Source organism: Crocuta crocuta, unplaced genomic scaffold (genome assembly GCF_008692635.1).
Source record: "Crocuta crocuta isolate KB4526 unplaced genomic scaffold, BGI_CrCroc_1.0 scaffold128, whole genome shotgun sequence".
In the NCBI taxonomy this organism is placed as follows: domain Eukaryota; kingdom Metazoa; phylum Chordata; class Mammalia; order Carnivora; family Hyaenidae; genus Crocuta; species Crocuta crocuta.
Window position 1 is genome coordinate 320427 of NW_027532232.1, and position 18850 is coordinate 339276.

Here is an 18850-nt window from a genome sequence, read left to right on the forward strand (position 1 = left end):
ACAGTGAAAGACACACACACGCAGAGTATCTTTGCTATAAATAATGTGACATCCTTCTTCAGCTATGGATATTCAGATGTTGTGGAACCATATCTTAGAACACGCTCCCCTCTGGAGTGCACATGCCAGAAGCTCTAATTCTTTCACGTCAAGAATGACTTTAAAAGCACAGAGCTCAAGGCAGTCTCTACCCTAAAATCAATAGCTTATTTCCTTGGGTAAAACTAAGTGAGACCTTGATATGTTTTCCTCTGCTTACCTGTGCTATCTGTTCACGCTTCTTTGCTTCATTTAGACCTTGGACTTTAACTTCTGCATAGGTTCTGTCTTGTAGAGCCATCTGGGAAGTGAATTGATTTTGCATGGAGGACTCTGCTAGCCTGTTTTATCCAGTTTGGTCTAACTCTGCAGTCGCTGTTTTTGACGTGCTCTTTGACTCACAATTCTGGTCTGTTTTAGCCTTGTGCTTACTTTTGGCCACATCATACTAGATGGACTACTCTGGATTCCATCTGAGCTCTTCCTGGCCAACCTGGTCTTGCAGCAACTGGCAGCCCAGCCCTGAGAAATGAAATTGCCAAAAGGAAAGTTCTTTTCTTTTGCTCTGACTTGAAATTTGTGAATGGTTTCCATGAATTTAGGGAATCCTGTGGAGGCAGAACCTGGGAATTTGGAATAAGCTTTCCAGGAGCCCTAATCAGAGGATACTGTCCACTGATTCCCAAGGCACAAGTGAGGACCGAATGCTAACACTGCATTCATGCCCCACGCCCTGTGTCCTACTGCAGATGCTCTTTCTGGTGGACATTTGGGTAGTGGGAGGTATTAAGATTCCAGTTTTGGTCTCTAGCTTGGAAAAACCTCCCAGGGCATGAAACTTCTGATGATAATTAACCCCACAACATAAGGGCTTTTGGAGAACCTGGTGCAGGGTCTTGGAGTAAAGATCTGAATTAAAGAATTCATTTTTTTCTGCCTCTTATCTATGTTGTGGCCTTGGGAAAATCAGTTACCTTCCCAGGGTCTCAGTTTCCTTATCTGTAGGATAGACGAGGACGTGATCTGCGGGTTGTGGTGGTGGCAGTCAGATGGTAGTGCTGGTATTGTTGTGCTGGTATGTGTTTGCAGGGGAGCGGTGGGACAGAGGTACTGAGAGGCATAGTCGTAGCAATTAATGAAATGCTTAATGTTTATACAGAAGATTTGCAGGAAAGCAGCAGGAGGCAGTCTCTGGAAGATTAATATACAACTCAAGTAATAGCGAGACCTTGAACACTGTGACCAGTTCTGCCCTGCTGCTCTGCCCTACCTTCCCCTACCCTGTGCCACATCATTCAGTTCTTACTGGTCTCCAATCTTAGGGTTGTACAAGCTAAGCTTAATATTGGAGATGAAGTAGGGTTATTTAGTCTTCCTTACTCTGATTACGAATGATTTATTAGTTTCAAAACTTAAATATTCTTTTTGATAATACACGATTATTGCAGGGACTTGGAAATTATAGGATATTATAAAGAAGTTTAATAATCACTCATATTTTCATTATCCAGAGAATAATTATCAATAACACTCATTATCCCTTCTAGACATTTTTCTTCATATAGAATTGTATTTATACATATGCATATGTGAAAGTAAATAATGATACTATTTCAGATATTTAAACAACTTTTTACAAAGTTAGAATAATAAATTTCTATGTATATGTTTTAATTTATATATATTCTTATGTATTATGATTGTTTCTTCTTTTTGCCATGTCAGAGATAAGGAAGCCTTTCAATAATTATTGAAAGAGACTGTGAAGGTTTTTTCTAAGTGTATTTATTTATTTTGAGAGAAGTGTGAGCATGAGTGGGGGAGGGGCAGAGAGAGGGAGAGCATCCCAAGCAGGCTCCGTGCTATCAGCACAGAGCCTGACATGGGTCTTGATCCCATGTCTGTGAGGTCATGACCTAAGCCAGAACTAAGAGCCAGTTGCTTAACTGAGTGAGCCACCCAGGCGTCCCAAGAAGACTATGAAGTGTATACTTGAAAAAGGATTAACAGTAGTAACTCAATAATGAACAAAATCATTATTAATTTCTCAGGAGGAATCATCATTTGTTCTCACAGATGGCACCTTTCTAGTATACCCGAATATTTTGTGGAAAGTATGGCATAAGACATGAAAAAAACATAAATCTTAGGAGTAAAAATATTTGATTCATTAATTTTGCTGAATAATCAAGATTTTATATTAAATCGTAAACCTAATTTTAAATTGAACGAGAGCACAGTAAACTTGGTGATGTTCCATATTCTACCACAGTGGTGCTCTCCCCACGGGAACCTAGCAGGACAGGGCACAGATTCTGAGGATTTTATTGCAGGCAGTGTTTTTATATCCTAGCTCATTGTTTCACAATCTACACTGTGATGACTGTCATTTTAAACATCCTATTTCCTCTCTTCAAGGAGGGAGTCATGGCTCACATCTACCTTGAATGCTGAGGCAGCGTTATTCTGCATTATAATGATTATGTCCCAGAGAGCATGCTTTCATGAATTGTTGACTTTACATTTACTGTTTTTTAAAGATTTTTAAGTAATTTCTACACCCATCATGAGGCTCTAACTCACCACCCCAAGATCAAGAGTCACTCGCTCTTCTGACTAAGCTAGCCAGGCACCTGTACTTTTTCTGTTTTTATTTTTATTTCTTTTATTTTTATTTATATATATATATATTTTTATTTATTTCTAGGAGAGAGAGAGAGACAGCGTGAGCAGGGGAGGGTTAGAGAGAGAGGGAGTCACAGACTGAAACAGGCTCCAGGCTCTGAGCTGGCAGTCAGCACAGAGCCTGACGCGGGGCTCGAGCCCACAAACCGCGAGATCATGACCTAAGCGAAAGCCGGACACTTAACCAACTAAGCCACCCAGGCGCCCCTCGTTTACTGTTTTTAACCGCTATAGACAATTATGTTATCTAAGATTGTTCCAGGGATCGTAATTGCTGATTTTGTCATTTGGGGGATATTTATTATGATTCTTCTGTTTTGCATCAAAAGTATTAGTGGTTCTCGCTCTTTTAAAATAAAAAATCATGCATTTATTGTGTCTCATGAACATACCTATTTGAACACTAATATAATAGTTATCACACATCAAATTGTGTTCTGTATTTCTCAGTTAACATTCATAGTTATTTTTTGATTGACTCCAGTCCTGTTTTCAGCTTTGCGGTATATAATTGGCAAACAATTGTAATATGTATAAAGTGTACTATGTGATGATTTGATATGTATATACTTTCAAAGTATATACATCAAGTTAATGAACACCTCACATAGTTACCTTTTTTTAGTGAGAATTTTCAAGTTCTTCTCCCAGTCAAGCACGTGATCATGAGGGTGAATACTGACAAGCATTCTCTACCCACATAACCGTTCTGTTTTCCACTTTCAGTATCGTATTCAATAAATGACATGAGATATTCAACACTTTGTTCTAATCTAGACTTTGTGTTAGATGATTTTGCCCAAGTGTAAACTAGTATAAGTGTTCTGAGCACATTTAAAGTAGGCTAGGCTAAGCTGCGATGTTTGGTAGACTAGGTATATTAAATGCATTTTCAACTTAACAATATTTTTGTATTTGTATCCAACTTATGATGGATTTATCCAGACTAACCCCATTGTAAATTGAGGAATATCTGTATACCTGGAAGTGGAACTGGATCATACGTGTTTAATGCTCTAAGGAGCTGCACACAAGCAGTTATCCAAAGCAGCGGCGCCATTTTTTGTAATCCCACCAGCAATGCATGAAGGGTTCAGTTTCTCTGTGTCCTTCCCAACACTTGCTCACCTATTTTTTTTTTATTTTACCACACTAAGCAATATGAAGTGGTAGCTCATTGCTTTGATTTACAGTTTAAAAAAAATATTTATTAATTTTTGGGGTGCCTGGATGACTCAGTTATTTGAACATCTGACTTCAACTCAGGTCATGATCTCACTGCTCCTGAGTTCCAGCCATGTTGGGCTTTGTACTGACAACTCAGAGCATGGAGCCTGCTTCAGATTCTGACTCCATCTCTGTCTCTCTGCTCCTCTCCTACTCATGCTCTGTCTCTTTTTCTCTCTCTCTCAAATATAAATAAATATTTAAAAGTTTATTTCTGAGAGAGAGAGTGAGTGAGTGAGCAGGGAAGGGGCAGGGGTGCAAGAAAATTCCAAGCAGGCTTCATGCTGTCAGCACATTTGGAAGCACAAGTTTGTAAACTTTGATTTAATCCAGTTTATCAATTTTTTCTTTAGTCACTTGTGCTTTTTTTGTTGTTAAATTTTTTTTTTAACATTTATTTATTTTCGCGAGACAGAGACAGAGCCGGAGTGGGAGAGGGGGACACAGAATCTGAAGCAGGCTTTGAGCCGTCAGCACAGAGCCCGATGTGGGGTCCGAACTCACGAACTGCCAGATCATGACCTGAGCTGAATTCAGACGCTTAATTGACTGAGCCACCCAGGAGCCCCTTAAATTTTTTTTTAATGTTTGTTTATTTTTGAGAGAGAGAGAGACAGAGTGCAAGGTGGAGGGGGAGGGGCAGAGAGAGAGGGAGACAGAGAATCCAAAGCAGGCGCCAGGCTCTGAGCCATCAGCACAGAGTCAGATGTGGGGCTTGAACTCATGAACCATGAGATCATGACCTGAGCTGAAGTTGATGCTTAACTGATTGAGCCACCCAGGCGCCCCTCGTCAGTCGTGCTTTTGATGTCCTGAGGAGGCTTTGTCTAACCCAAGATCATGAAGATTTACTCCTGTGTTTTCCTCCAGGAATTCTTTACTTTTTGCTTTTATATTTGGTTCTGGGATCCACTTTGAGTTGATTTTTGTGTATGGTGTCCAGTGTCAGTATTTTGTACATAGATCCCTAGTGGTCTAGCACCTTTTTTGGATACTCATTGCATTTTTAGGAGTGTCAAAAAATTAACATTTGTAAAGCTGTTGGAAGTACATGGGGATGCATAGCAGCACTGAGTAAATACTATTACTATTTTAACATTTATTATATGGAGTTGTCATATATCTACTTGTCTTTCTTCCTCAAAAGACTGTCTTTATCTCTGTGCCTATGTGCCTCGCCTAGTGCCTGACAGACAGTACCTGCTGAGTGGATTTTGGTGAACGGATGAATGATAAATAGAGCCTCTCTGCCGAGGCCGTCAGGTGGTAAAGCACAGTTGCAACACTGACCTTCTGCTGGGCTTGGCTTGGGTCCCGACCAGAGGGCCTCTCGGAGTGAGAGCACCTTGACAGTATCTGCCTCAGGGCATCTCCCCAGAGCATGCGACGTGCACCCCTGGGTCCAGATCACCCTGCGGCGCTAGGGTCTCTTCAGCCCAGTTTGCATTCCTGTGTCACCCTCCTCCCTGTTTGCTCCCCCTCCTCCTGTTCCCGAGCAAGAGCTCAGAGAATGGAATCCCTCCTGAAAATCAGCCGCAGCCAGGTCTCCTCAGCTGTGTCCTTTGACTTCCAACCCCTCAAGGCTGAGGGTGCAAGGCTCACTCCCAGCCCCTAACCAGTCTCCATTCACACTCTTTTCCCACGTGGTCTCATCTAATGTAATGGCTCTAAGTACCGAATAAGTGTTGGTGGCTCCCAAACCTGTTACTCCCGCCTTTCTGAGATCCAGGCTTCCATTTTAATTGTCCCCTTCATGTCTCATTCTAGAGATCTGACAGGTGTCTCTGACTTAACGTGACCAACACAGACTTCCTCCCACAAACATATTCCTCTCACAGGCTAACTCCTCTCCGTAGATGGCTCTGTAAATTCTCCAGTGACCGAAGTAAAAGCTTGGGACCCATCCTTGATTTCCTCCTTTTCTCTCACTCCTTTCATCAGGCAAATCCTGCCGAATCTGCCTTCAAAGTGCGCCAGCATCTTGTCCCTGCTCCCCGCCTCCGGTGCTCGCAGGTGAGAGCAAGTTGGCAGCTGCTTGTGCAGGGCCTCATGCGTAGCCCCTGACTGCTCTCCTCTACCCTTGCCCTCCCCACTTCCGGCCTCCGAGTCCTGGTCCACGGGAGCTGTTTAAAACCAGATTAGGTCATGCTGCTCCCTTGTTTAAAATTCTCTAATCGCTATCTGTTATGTTAGGAGAACATCCCAGTTTCTTACCATGACCAGCATGGCTTTCTTGATCTTGTCTTTTAAACCGAAGTTGACGTTTTTACCAAGTGCAAAGATTTCACGATGGGAGATTTCAGAGTGAGCTGCTAGTTCACAGTATTCAGGTTCTCAAAGAAACTGGACATAAACCTGTTCCGTAACTCCTGAAACCCTTTGATAAAATGAAAGGGTTAGACGGTAGAAGAGAGGGGACTTTGTGAGGAAGAAATATTTGGAAAAGCTGGGTAATGAAGCCCACTCCATCTTTCACTGAGGAGGACTTACCGCAAACCCGGTGGTGCCCCAGAGCCCCCACGGGGCCACTCTCCGAGCGTGCTGTGTCACTGCTTCAGTTGGGAGGGGTAGCGGGCTAAGGAAACTCTTGCTCCTGCTGGGGGAGTAAGGTAATGAGACACCAGCAGACCAGCTAACTTTCGAGGCAGAGTCAGGAGAATGTGGCCACATTTGGACTGTGGGGGCAGGGCTGGGGCACCAGCTTTGGGCCCCAAGGGAGAGAGCATATGTGTGCAGGCATCTTGAGGTTTGACCAGTAGGGCTGTCTAGTGGGGTAAGGAAATGCCAGCAGCAGTAATTTGGTGGAAAATGTCTAGGAGTTGAGTAAGGAGTCCTAAGAGATCACCCAAAATAGACATGCTTTCTCCCCATCAGAGGGGCTTGTAGGAGGGTGCCCGGCGGGGAGTCTCCAGAGCTCTGAAGTTACCCGTGAAGGATCATCAGCATTTAACACATGCCAGGCCTGGAGAGTACAAGGCTTTGGTTCGAGTCCAGGCAAGACCCTTCCCACCCCTTTTCCAGTCTCCATCTGCAGTAGCCAGTGCCATCTTGTTAGGTAGTATTCATACATTGGACAGAAATGCCCAGTTTCTGGTCTGAGGTGGTTTTGTGCCTTGAAGTGATCTTGGGACAACTTAATTGATAAGAGTGAATAGTCATGTGGCCTCTGGGAGTTCTTTTTCTCTGGCAGGAGAAGGTTCTCCCACTGGGTAAAATTAGAAGAAATGGTAGAAGAGAATGAATAAAATCGTGATTTGATAATATGAGTTCAGCCAGCCATACATGGCAAAGGCTCTACTCACTGGGGCCCCTCAGCCCACGTCACCCCTGAGAACGCCCTCCCCAGCCTGTAGGTGTGAAGGAGCAACTTCTCCCCCTCCAGCTATTCTCCAGCAGCCTTACTCTCTGTCCTGTTTTCTTCAGAGCGCCGATTACAGCGTGAAGGTGTCGTGTTCGTGTGTGCTTATTGTCAGTTACCTTCCATTGGACTGCAAGTTCCATAGAAGCAGGAGTCCCACCCACCTCTTTGGTTCACTTCTCTATCCCCCATAATAGGAACCCGTGTATATAAGTGCTCAGTAAGTATTTGTTGAGTGAATGAGTAAAAACTCTATGAGTTTACTCATAGAAAAAATGCATGTTCACCCAACTTCAGTGAGATCTCTCTGTTGTGGATTATTCATTTTAGTATAATTATACATTTATGCTGTGATAGTGACAACTTTCACATTATTTGTATGACTATTTTTCTTAGTTGACTCATGACAAAGTCACAATCCAAAAGGACACACTTACATGAAAAAATACTCTTGATTTTTTTCAAACAAATATGGAGAAAGGACAGATTTGAACTAGTAAATAGGAAACATTTGGCCGTGGATCACTTTGAATGTTTTCATTCAAGACGATATTTCTGCTTTTTATTTTTAAGTTTATTTATTTATTTATTTAGAGAGTTGGGGATGGAGCAGAGAGAGAGGATCCCAAGTAGTCTCTGCCCTGTCGGCTCAGAGCCCATTGCAGGACTCAGTCCCACAAACTATGGGATCATGACCTGAGCTGAAATCAAGAGCCAGATGCCTAACTGACTGAGCCACCCAGGCACCCTCCCTGCAATAGTTTTGCCTTTTAATGTGGTCTCATAGGGATCTCTCTTTAACGTTGGTGTTGGAGGACAGGACAGCACACCTGCCTCATAAGCTATGGTGTCTCATTGTGGCAGATAGACTCTAAGATGGTTCCCCATGACCCCCAACTTTGGTATCTGTACTTTTTTGTAACCCACACCATTTGAGTGTCCCTGAAGACTGTGACTTTCTTCTAGCCAATAGAACAGGGCAAAAGTGATAGGCTGTCACTCCTGTGATTATACTACACAGTAGGACTCCATCCTACTAGCCAGCTCCCTCTAGGGACTCTCTTTGCTGGCTTGATGCAGTAAGGTGCCATGCTGAACTGGCCCACTTGGCAAAAACAGCCAGTGGCCACCAGGATCTGAGGGAGCCTTCAACTGAGACCCAGCAAGAAGCAGATGCCCTCAGTTCCACAGCCACAAGGAAATGAATTCTCTCACTGGAACATCAAGACCGGTTTAAGCCATTATCAGTCATTTACATCTCAGGGTCCATGAAAGATTTAAGAGGAGGTTTGGTAGAAAAGTGGACCAAAGTGTCTGACCTTGAAGGGGATGACTGCTCAGATTTGAGGGTGAGTGTGTGACAGGGAAGCTTGGCTGGACACAGACTTCTCAGTCATCACTGTTTTGCCTGGGTCTTGGCCATATTAAGTGTCTCCCGTACTTGGTGCCTGTACACTTCATGTCTTAAGAATGATCTGATGGGGAGAGGTATGTTTGTATGACCCGAAGGAGCAGAAAGAAGGATGGAGCTCAGTCACCGAGACATTGAAAAACTCTACATTGATGCTAATGATGGTAGCATGCAGGCAAAACCAGAGAAGGCAAATCAGGGCAGTTGGTGGGCCGAGTGGTAACTGAAGCCATGGGAAATTTGCATCCTCACTCAGCTGAGCTCACCTTTCCCCTGTAGCCTCAGCATCGGCCTTCTGAGAGCGCTCTGATTCAGATGCAGAGCCTGAACATTTCTTCTCACGTCCCCCAGGGAGGGTCTAAAGAGGGGCTGTGTGTGGGGGTAGGGAGGAGGCCAGGGACCAAGGCTCAACTCGCAAGGGGGCTGACCAGAGGGGTCAGAATGCAGCCAGTGCTCTCGGGCTTCTTCATGCTGCTCTTTGTCCTGCTGTGCCTCCTGGGAATCCTGGCCAACGGCTTCATCGTGCTGGTGCTGAGCAGGGAAAGGATGCGGCGTGGGAGGCTGCTCCCCTCTGACATGATCCTCCTCAGCTTGGGCGCCTCCCGCTTCTTCCTGCAGTGGGTCGGCATGGCAAACAGCTTCTACTACTTCCTCCACCTGGCCGACTACAGCACGGGTCCCGCGCGGCAGTTCTTCGGTCTCCACTGGGACTTCCTGAACACAGCCACCTTCTGGTTCAGCTCCTGGCTCAGCGTCCTCTTCTGCATGAAGATCGCCAACTTCACCCACCCCACCTTCCTCTGGCTCAAGTGGAGGTTCCCAGGGTCAGTGCCCTGGCTCCTCACGGCTTCTCTTCTGATCTCCTTCATCGTCACCCTGCTCTTCTTTTGGGGAAACCATGCTGTGTATCAAGGATTCTTAATTAGAAAGCTTCCCGGGAACATGACCTTCAGACAGTGGAGCAGGAGACTGGAAATTCACTATTTCTTGCCCCTGAAACTGATCACCTTGTTCTTTCCTTGCTCTATTTTTGTGGTCTCAATCGCACTGTTGATTAATTCTCTGAGGAGACACACTGGGAGAATGCGACTCAGCGCCCACAGCCCGCAGGACCCCAGTGCCCAGGCTCACACCAGAGCTCTGAAGTCGCTCATCTCCTTCCTCATTCTTTATGCTCTGTCCTTCGGGTCCCTGATCATTGATGCTGCGGGTTTCTTCTCCTCAAAGAGTGACTGGTACTGGCCGTGGCAGATTGTAATGTACCTGTGTACATCTGTCCATCCGTTTTTCCTCATCCTCAGCAACCTCAGGCTTCGAGGGGTGTACCGACAGCTCCTGCTGTTGGCCAGGGGCTTCTGGGTGGCTTCCCAGAAGTGACTCCGGAAGGGTGATGGAACCCGTGCCCACTTACATGGAAATAGCTTCGGAGGTATCTCCTGGATTCTACTCTGGGTTTCCTCCTCTGGGAAGGAGAGGAGGGGAGTCGAATCTGGGGATTCTCTGAGCGAGATTCCTTCCGTGGGACACCGTTAAAATGGAGCCGCACAGGTCCCAGAGAGCCAGTATTGTTCAGCAGTTCAGAATACAAAATTCTGTCTGTTCTCTATTTCATGTCGCCCCTGTTATGTGGCAGCTTCTAGTTCAAGAGACTTGATTAACAGTCCATGCAATCTCACCGACCTCGCAGGGGATGAAGAGAAAATGCATCTGTGGCTGAGCTGCAATGTGGGTGGGGAAGAAGCAAGGCCTTGAGGATAATGTATGGGTTCCCATGGGAGCCCTGGAGGACAGGAGTTGGGGGGCCGACAGTGGTCAGGGCTGTGATGTCGAATGGCCCGTCTGTGCGGATTCTTTTTCTCTCACCACACTTGGATAATTCGGTTTTAATTTTATGAAAACTACTTTCTTTTCTTTATACCAACGCCTCTCTTATTATTTCCACTGTTCTGCTTTCAGTTTCCCCCCTCTGAAGTCTAAGTGGCAGCCAGACTTTTTCCATGTTTATTCTTCTTTAGAATCACACACTGTGATTTTCTCTATCTTCAAATTGTCTCTGGAACTTTTTTTTCTTCCTTAAGCAAAAGTCACAAAGTCACATGTAATGAATAAACATGTACTTTTAGTTCTGAAAAACAAAGACTTGAGAGTTTCTCTTAGTTTGTATCCCAAAATCATTTAACCTCTTTATTTATTTATTTTTTAAGAGAGAGAGAGAACATGTATGCACAAGCAGGGGATGGGCAGAGAGAGAGCGAGAGAGAGAATCTCAGTCTACATTTCCACTGCTTTAAAATGCTACCTTTTATCATTACTAAATTCATATATATATATGTATATATATATATATGTTTATATCCTTTCTATTCTGTCTTACTACTTTGGTATAATCATGTGCCAGTACCACAATATTTTGACTATTTTAGGTTTATGATATTTAAATGACTGGTAAACTAGTCTTCATTAATCTTTTCTAACTTTCTTGGCTATTATTTTTAGAATAATAGTGTCTAGTCCCAAACAATTCCTTCTTAAGAAAATTCTGTTGGATACTATTAAATGTATAATTCAATATAAGGAGAAATACATATCTAGGGTGTTGAGTCTTCTATTCAAGAATATGGTATGCTTTTCCATTTATTCAAGATTATCCAAGATTTATTCAGTAGGTTAAGTGTCTGACCCTTGGTTTGACCTCAGGTCATGATCTCACAATTGCTGTGAGATGGAGCCCCATGTTGGGCCCCGAATTGGGCTCTGAGCTGGGTGTGGAGGTCACTTAAGATTCCATCTCTCCCTCTGCCCCTCCCCCACATGCTCTTCCCTCACACAAAACAAAACAAAATAAAAAACTATTTGAGATTATTATTATTACTTTCAGTAGTGTTTTAATTTTTTAAAATATAGGTCTTACACGATGTGATGGGAATTCCTAGGTGTAATTAACCCTTTATGCCTTCATTTCCTGGCACATTCACTTAGGTAATAGCAGCTGTTTCAGAGTAACTGCAAAGATTGATGTAGATAATATATGCACATGACACATTAGTATTGATCATAACTTGTTAATAATACTTATAGTACTGCATAGTTAATATTATTTTAAGAATTATGTTCTGTATCTGCATCAGCGCACAAAGAGTAGGGAAACCTGAGGATGGCAAGGACCTTTCTAGCCACCAGGAAAGACCAGCGTTTCTTTTCTTTCTTTGGCTCCTCTTGGTTTTTTTCCCATTCTTTCAATTTTTTTCAACTGCTAAATTAGACTAACGTGCTAATAAGCGTGAGTGAGATAAAGAAAAAACATTTGTAGTGGATAAGAAATCACTGAGAAGGGACTCTGAAGTAGGGCACTGGAGACTCACCAGGGGGTGTGGCTCTCACAGAATAATTCACTTAAGTAGCTTTTTTCGGTTAAGTTTTTATTTAAATTCCAGTTAGTTAGCACACAGTATAATAGTAGTTTTAGGTATACAATATAGTGATTCGATACTTCCACACATCAACTGGTGATCGTCACAACAAGTGCCCTTCTTTAGTCCCCAATCACCTCCTTCACCTCCCCCCATCACCCCTCTGTTAACCAGCAGTTTGTTTTCTATAATTAAGAGTCTGGTTGCTGGTTTGTTTTTCTCTTTTCCCCTTTGTTCATTTGTTTTTTATTTTTAATTATAAAATTTTACTTTTTTAGTTGTGCAAACAGGGTACATAATTAATAGGGCTGATGGAGGTATATAATTAAGGTACATAATTAAGAGGCACCTGGGTGGGTCAGTTCGTTAAGCATCCGACTCTTATTTTCAGCTCAGGTCCCGGTCTCACGGTTTGTTGGAGTTGGAGCCCTGCGTTGTCTCTGCATTGACAGACGGTGCAGAGCCTGCTTGGGATTCACTGTCTCTCTCCTTCTCTCTGCCCATCCCTGCTCATGTGTGCATGCATGCTCTCTCTCAAAATAAACAAATAAACAACAACAAAAAAAGAGGGTTGATGGTGAGAGAGTCATTACCCCATACATATAAAAGATAAAAGAGCGGGAGAGTACCGAGTGCACTTGGTTATGGGTGCCCTCCCGCCACCCTCCCAGAAAGTCTCCCTGGATGCTAATGGGCTCATCTGCTGATGGGCAGGTGGGCTACGTTTACATCCTGGGCAGCTACTCTAACGGGTTCACTTTCTGCCACACTGACAAGGACCCTCAGGACACACAGTTCACACTCCTGACTGGGAATCCACCCTGAGGAACGAGGGGAGCAGCCACCGACACGGCCGAGCCAGCCTGGCAGTGTCCACACTGAGCATCACAGCAGTTGTGGAGGGTGGTCACTGGCTCGTCCGCAGAGCGGGTCTGAAGCTGCATGAAATGGGCACAAGGGTGTTCGCATTTAGGATATGACTCTGCAGTAGAGTCCGCGTTCTCCCAGGCAGCTGCTCCACAAGCGTGTTGTCCACTTCTTTCACTTTGGACACGTCCGGGGTTTTACCTTGTGGGTGACGTGCATGTAGGGGCAGGTGTCACAGGCGAAGTGGTGGCGGCTCTGTCCTCCCACGATGCACCCATGCCTGCGGCCGGGGCAGAAGCAGCATGGTGGCCGACTGCCCGGCAGGCCTGCACAGCCTCTGGTACCGACGCTGAGCCCGTCTTGAGCTCACTGTTTTGTTTCTTAAATTCCACATTTGAGTGAAATCATGTTATTTGTCTTTCTCTGACTGACTTCTTTCCCTTAGCACTTAAGTAGCTTTTGGCATCAGCTAAGGGAGGCAAAAAAAAAAAAAAAAAAAGCTATTTCGTTTTTTCTTTGAAGACATAGAGGGGAAAGAAGAAAACGAAACAGGAATAGTAAGAGTTACTAAATATTAGCTGTTATCTTAAAACTTTATTCCATATTATGTGTTGTTATGTTGCTATATTGAGCTGTTCTATTGAGGAAAGAAACGAAAAGACTAAGAAAATACATTGGAGACCAGATTGAATCAATGAGAAATCAGACTGAGTGGTGGACCTTAGACCATGTGCTAGGCCTTCCCCAGCCCCCTTCTGGTAGGTAGTGCTTCCTAAGGCAAAATCCAGTTCTGTGGTATCAGCAAAGCTGAGCTAAAACCCATCTTATCAACCAGTGGCAAACATCACAGTTCACTACTGAAGGTTTTATGAAAGCAATTTCGTAAAATTTAAAAACACAATGAAAAAATGTATGTGAGGATGTATTAATGTTTTGGCAGGCTCCAGATTGTTTGTGAATATATTTTGTTAGCAAATAGTTTTGGAGTGCCTACCCGTAGACAGCTCTCTGTGCTGAGCGTAAAGTAATGAGCACTACAAATGTCATTTCTGTCCCCATGGTGTTTATAGTCTTGTGAGGCATCAGGGGCAAAACGAGCAGATCATTACAAATCCCTGAGGAGGTGATAACATGGTGGATGAGATGACATGTGAACACACAGTTCCAGGGGCTTGTCGGCACAGAAGCCTGTCAGTGAGTTCCAGGCTGAGCACTCTGCTCTCTTGGAGTGGGTATTCCTGGTCGTGTGGTTGCGCGAAGCGAAGAGTGCTGTATGGGCGCGAATTTTGTTCCAGATAGAAGAGGTTACCACTGTCCCGGCAAAGCAGGAGGTCTTGCCGTAGGGATCCTCCGCCGTGTACATTCCCGGGTCTGCTCCAAATAGCCATACAACAGTGTTCCCTCAGGCCCCTTACTCCCTCCTTTGACTCTGAGTGACTCTAGAAATACTCTTCTAATAAAGTTCCCACCTTGGAACTGAGTTTCACTCTCTTGGACTTCATGCATTGATTTATTCTCGATGAAAAAGTATGAAGCCTTTGCCAGGCTAGTGCCTTTGGTGAGGCTCATACCTGTTTTGTGAGTCAGTATTAGAAAAGCAAACTCAGATCCCTCCTTAGCCAGGATGGGACCTGTCTAACCAGAGGGTTGCCTCTGGAGACATGGGGTGACATCAGAAAAGCAGGCTTGTTATCAGAGGTGACGCTTACAGAAACACCAAGTAAGTAAGCTCTGTTGGGTTTTGCTCAGTCTTCAGCCTGTTGCTCAGATGGCATGCTTATCTTTTCATTTAAAAAAACAAAAACAAACGGAAAGCAGAAGGCACATTACAGTTATACTCTTTGTTCAAGTCTCAACTTCAAGATCTGTTCACTTTTACTTCTGACATTTCCTTATGTTTTAAAAAACTTCTGGTCTACATTCTTCCCAATTCTTTTGGTCTTTGAAACCTGCCTTACCTACCTGGTCTGTGAAGTCTGCCAAATTCGAGGAAGTTGAATTACAGGTCCTTTATCCATTTTGAGTTTATTTTTGTGTATGGTGTGAGAAAATGGTCTAGTTTCATTCTTCTGCATGTTGCTGTCCAGTTCTCCCAGCACCATCTGTTAAAGAGGCTGTTTTTTCCATTGGATGTTCTTTCCTGCTTTGTCAAAGATTAGTTGGCCGTACATTTTTGGGTTCAGTTCTGAGTTCTCTATTCTATTCCATTGGTCCGTGTGTCTGTTTTTGTGCCAATACCATACTGTCTTGATGATGACAGCTTTGTAGTAGAGGCTAAAGTCTGGGATGGTGATGCCTCCCATTTTGGTTTTCTTCTTCAATATTACTTTGGCTATTCGGGGTCTTTAGTGGTTCCATACAAATTTTAGGATAGTTCTAGTTTTGAGAAGAATGCTGGTGCAATTTTGTTTGGGATTGCATTGAATATGTAGATTGCTTTGGNGTGAATTACAAATAAGTGTTCCACTTACTCCCTCTAGTTAAGCATGAAACAGAGAGTTTGTCAGACAAAAAGAAGAAAAATTTTGTGCTATTTGTTTTAGTCTCAGTTAGTCTAACAGTCCTGGTGCAGAGGAAGAGGACAGCTTCTGGAAGCCCCTATCACGTGTCATGCCCCATATCAGAGACTCTGCTCTCTTGCCCTGGCCTCTAAAGCACATTCCTTGGCCTTGTTTGAAAAGCCCTACCAAACCCTCTTTCCAGCCTCACGTCTGCCTCATGAGTCCTCAGGATGAAACCTTTGCTCTAACCAGAGCGGTTTGCTCGCTCTTTCCCAGACAGACCTCAGGTTTTTCTACCTTCTCACTGGTTTCTATGGTTCCTCCACTCACCATAAATGAACCTGTCCCTTGACTCCCTCACCTGTCCAAATTCAACCATTTTCTGAGGCCCCATTTAATATTTTCTTCCCTTTCAATCCCTTTGCAAACTACCCCTATTTTTTCCCCTTCATGGGAGAATTTCATGAGTTCCATGGGGTTTTGAACCTCCGTCTTGTATTTGGTAACTAAGTAAATATCCTCTTAATTGTATTTTTTGCATTGTTGAATTATGTTGCGATTTCTTTTTTTCTTTTTTTTTTGGCATTTATTTCTTATCTTTTCATATAGTCTCCACATCGGAAGGAAGGCCCTCCTGTCAGAGCTGGTGTGTGTCTTGCAGGACCTGACATGGTGCGTTGCATACAGTCTGTTCTCCGATTGATATTTCTTTCTGAGACCTGCATGGTGTCCCAGGCCCATGATGCTCTCTGCGCTTGGGAGGGGGAGGTTGGGATGATAACTGTGGCGAGGAAGGGCTTGCGCTGCGCACAGAAGAGGTGGTCAGTGGATGTGATGTTTGGTGATTGACTGCAGATGGCAAAGCTGACATCTAGGCCAGGGGTGAAAGTGCCCTTGGAATCATATGCTCACGTTCACCCCATCAGCAAATGTGTAACATTTCTGATTGGTGTAAACTGCTTTTGAATCTTACTGAGAACAGGCCAAAGCTACAAAGAAGATTTCAGAACTTAAGTCATTATTTGCCTTCAAAAACAAAGAGTACATTTTCTACACACACACACACACACACACACACACACACCATTGCACAAACACTTTATCCCTTAGTACAAGCTTCACTGCCCTTAGAAGGCAGCCTTCTCTTTCCGCTTTTGAGTTTGTCTGTATTTCTCTGTAACACAACTGAGTTGCTACCCAACATTCAGCTCCGGGCACCAGCAGCCCTACTACACCAAAGCCCACCATTACAACCTGGTGTGTGTGACATCCGCCTGGGCCACGTGGTTCAGCGCATGTACCCACAGGTGGGCCGGTACATCGTGACCACAGTCTCTGCCACAGGACTTACCAGGCCCATAAGCCCAGAGACTGCTGCTATGTAGCGCAGGGGGTCACAGACAGCCACGTAGCGGTCATAGGCCATCGCGGCCAGCAGCAGGAACTTGGTACCCCCCAGGGCCAGTGAGAAGAAGAGCTGGGTCCCGCATCGGGTGAAGGAGATGGTCTTCTTCTCCGGGAGGAAGTGCACCAGCATCTGGGGGACCCCACTGGAGGTGTAGCCGATGTCCACCACCGAGAGGTTGCAGAGGAAGAAGTACATGGGCAGGTGCAGCCACGCGTCCAGCCCTATCAGGAGGAGGACGAGCCCGTTGCCCAGCAGCGTCAGCACATAGGCAGCCCCGAACAGGACAGAGAGCCCCGCCTGGGTGTGCCTGTCGCTGGAGAGCCCCAGGAGCACAAACTCGCTTTCCCAGGTCAGGTTGTCCCTCCTCGTGGGGCAGGTGGGCCGGGCTGCCTGAAGGAGGAGGTGGCTTAGAGAGTCCAGAATCAGTAAGAATTTACAGCAAAGGACTCTGGGTAGGACTGCAAGAACTTGTACGTTTTCTCCATTAGACTCTGAGCTTCTTCAAATCATGGATCTTTTATGATTTTTCTTTTCATGCAAAGATTCCTAACAAATGTTTCGCAGTATGGGTCCACAGATTAAAAAAGTGTTTAAAGTAGTGGCCTTGAGGATTATTCTCTGATCCCAAGACGTAGGACTTGTGCTCTGGACTCCCTCCTTGTCGTCACTCCTCACACTAGAGCTCGTGGTTTTTCCCATTGCTCCCATAAGGCAGGCCGGGGCCGTGACAGAGAACATCACTCATTTGGTTCTCAGTGAACTGATTAATCAGGCTTATTCCTAGGCTGATAAGATCAGGGCCTCATTGTAGAACATTATGCTCACTATAATTATGTCCCAACTTCTTGAGATTATACTGTTTCCTTGGTGAAATGCTGGCATTTATTTGAATGTTAAAGTAAGTGATTTATAAAAGATGAATGTATATCTCTCTCGCTTGCCACTGCAGCATGTGGTGCCTACAAATGAAGTCAGTGAGGGAGTGCCTCTGAACGCCTTTGAACTCTGTTATGTGTAAATCCTTCTGTCACAGAAGACACAGGTGTGCCCTGGGAAAACTTCCCTGTTTACTTTGCTGGTCTCTAGTTTCTATCGAAGGCTAAAGATGCTGTTTTTTCCCTTAGCACAAATGAAATGTACTAAGCAATTTTATAGTCTTTATTTCTCTGTTTATTAATAGCAAGTCCCTCTAGCTCCATCGCCATGTCTGCATTAGGTGTCTTTGCAACATGGTGGGGGAAGACAGTGCTCTTAGGTAGTATAGGGACACGGAGAGACTGCAGGGACACGGAGAAGAGTCCACTGCTGGGAAAGCCCATTTGAATGCCCACTGGGGAAGCTTGAAAAGGAAGGAAAACTCCAGACACTAGGGTTTGACTGTGAAGGTCCCACAGGACCCGTGTGGACCCCAGAGCAGTGCCTGCCACAGAGGCTGCACACTAGAATTACCCGGCTTGCTCCAAGACTCCAGAAGCCCATACTGTACTCCAAAGCAAGCAAGTCACAACCTCAGGCGAGAGAAACACAGATATTGGTGTATTCGTAACTTTTAATGTTTCCCAAACAAATAAAATGCCAGGCTGAGTTTAACCACTGCTTTAGGTGGAACCTTTTAATCTTATTTTTGAAGATTTAGTACATGTTCTTTTGGGGAAAGGAATATGTTTCAAGATAAACCTAGAAGAGTTTTTGAGGAGGAAAAAACTTCTGGGCTAAGCTTCTCATTCTTTGTTTGAAAAAGTTGAGGCCAATAGAGTTTAAATCATTTGCCTCAGGGGCGCCTGGGTGGCTTAGTCGGTTGAGCGTACGACTTTCGCTTAGGTCATGATCTCGCGGTTCGTGGGTTCGAGCCCCGCGTCGGGCTCTGTGCTGACTGCCAGCTCAGAGCCTGGAGCCTGTTTCAGTCTGTGACTCCCTCTCTCTCTGACCCTCCCCTGCTCATGC

The 18850-nt window shown here is 44.6% G+C and overlaps 2 protein-coding genes across 2 annotated transcripts in view; one reads left to right on the plus strand and one right to left on the minus strand.

The window, feature by feature from the left end:
• LOC144242995 (olfactory receptor 6V1-like) overlaps nt 1-17605 on the minus strand; it is a 309970-nt gene extending 292365 nt beyond the window's left edge. The window contains exons 1-2 of the mRNA XM_077778034.1: nt 17582-17605; nt 16871-17296 (exon numbers count right to left, since the gene is read on the minus strand). Coding sequence (XP_077634160.1) covers nt 16871-17296; nt 17582-17605 — 450 coding nt within the window. The remainder of the gene's footprint in view (nt 1-16870; nt 17297-17581) is intronic.
• LOC144242990 (taste receptor type 2 member 41-like) lies at nt 9162-10097 on the plus strand. The gene has a single exon (XM_077778032.1). It carries the CDS (start codon nt 9162-9164, stop codon nt 10095-10097), a length of 936 nt encoding a protein of 311 aa, XP_077634158.1.
• Nucleotides 17606-18850: the final 1245 nt, after the last annotated feature.

What these genes read in the sequence shown, in the direction of transcription:
- LOC144242990 (XM_077778032.1), top strand. Translation starts at nt 9,162, where the DNA reads ATGCAGCCAGTGCTCTCGGGCTTCTTCATGCTGCTCTTTGTCCTGCTG.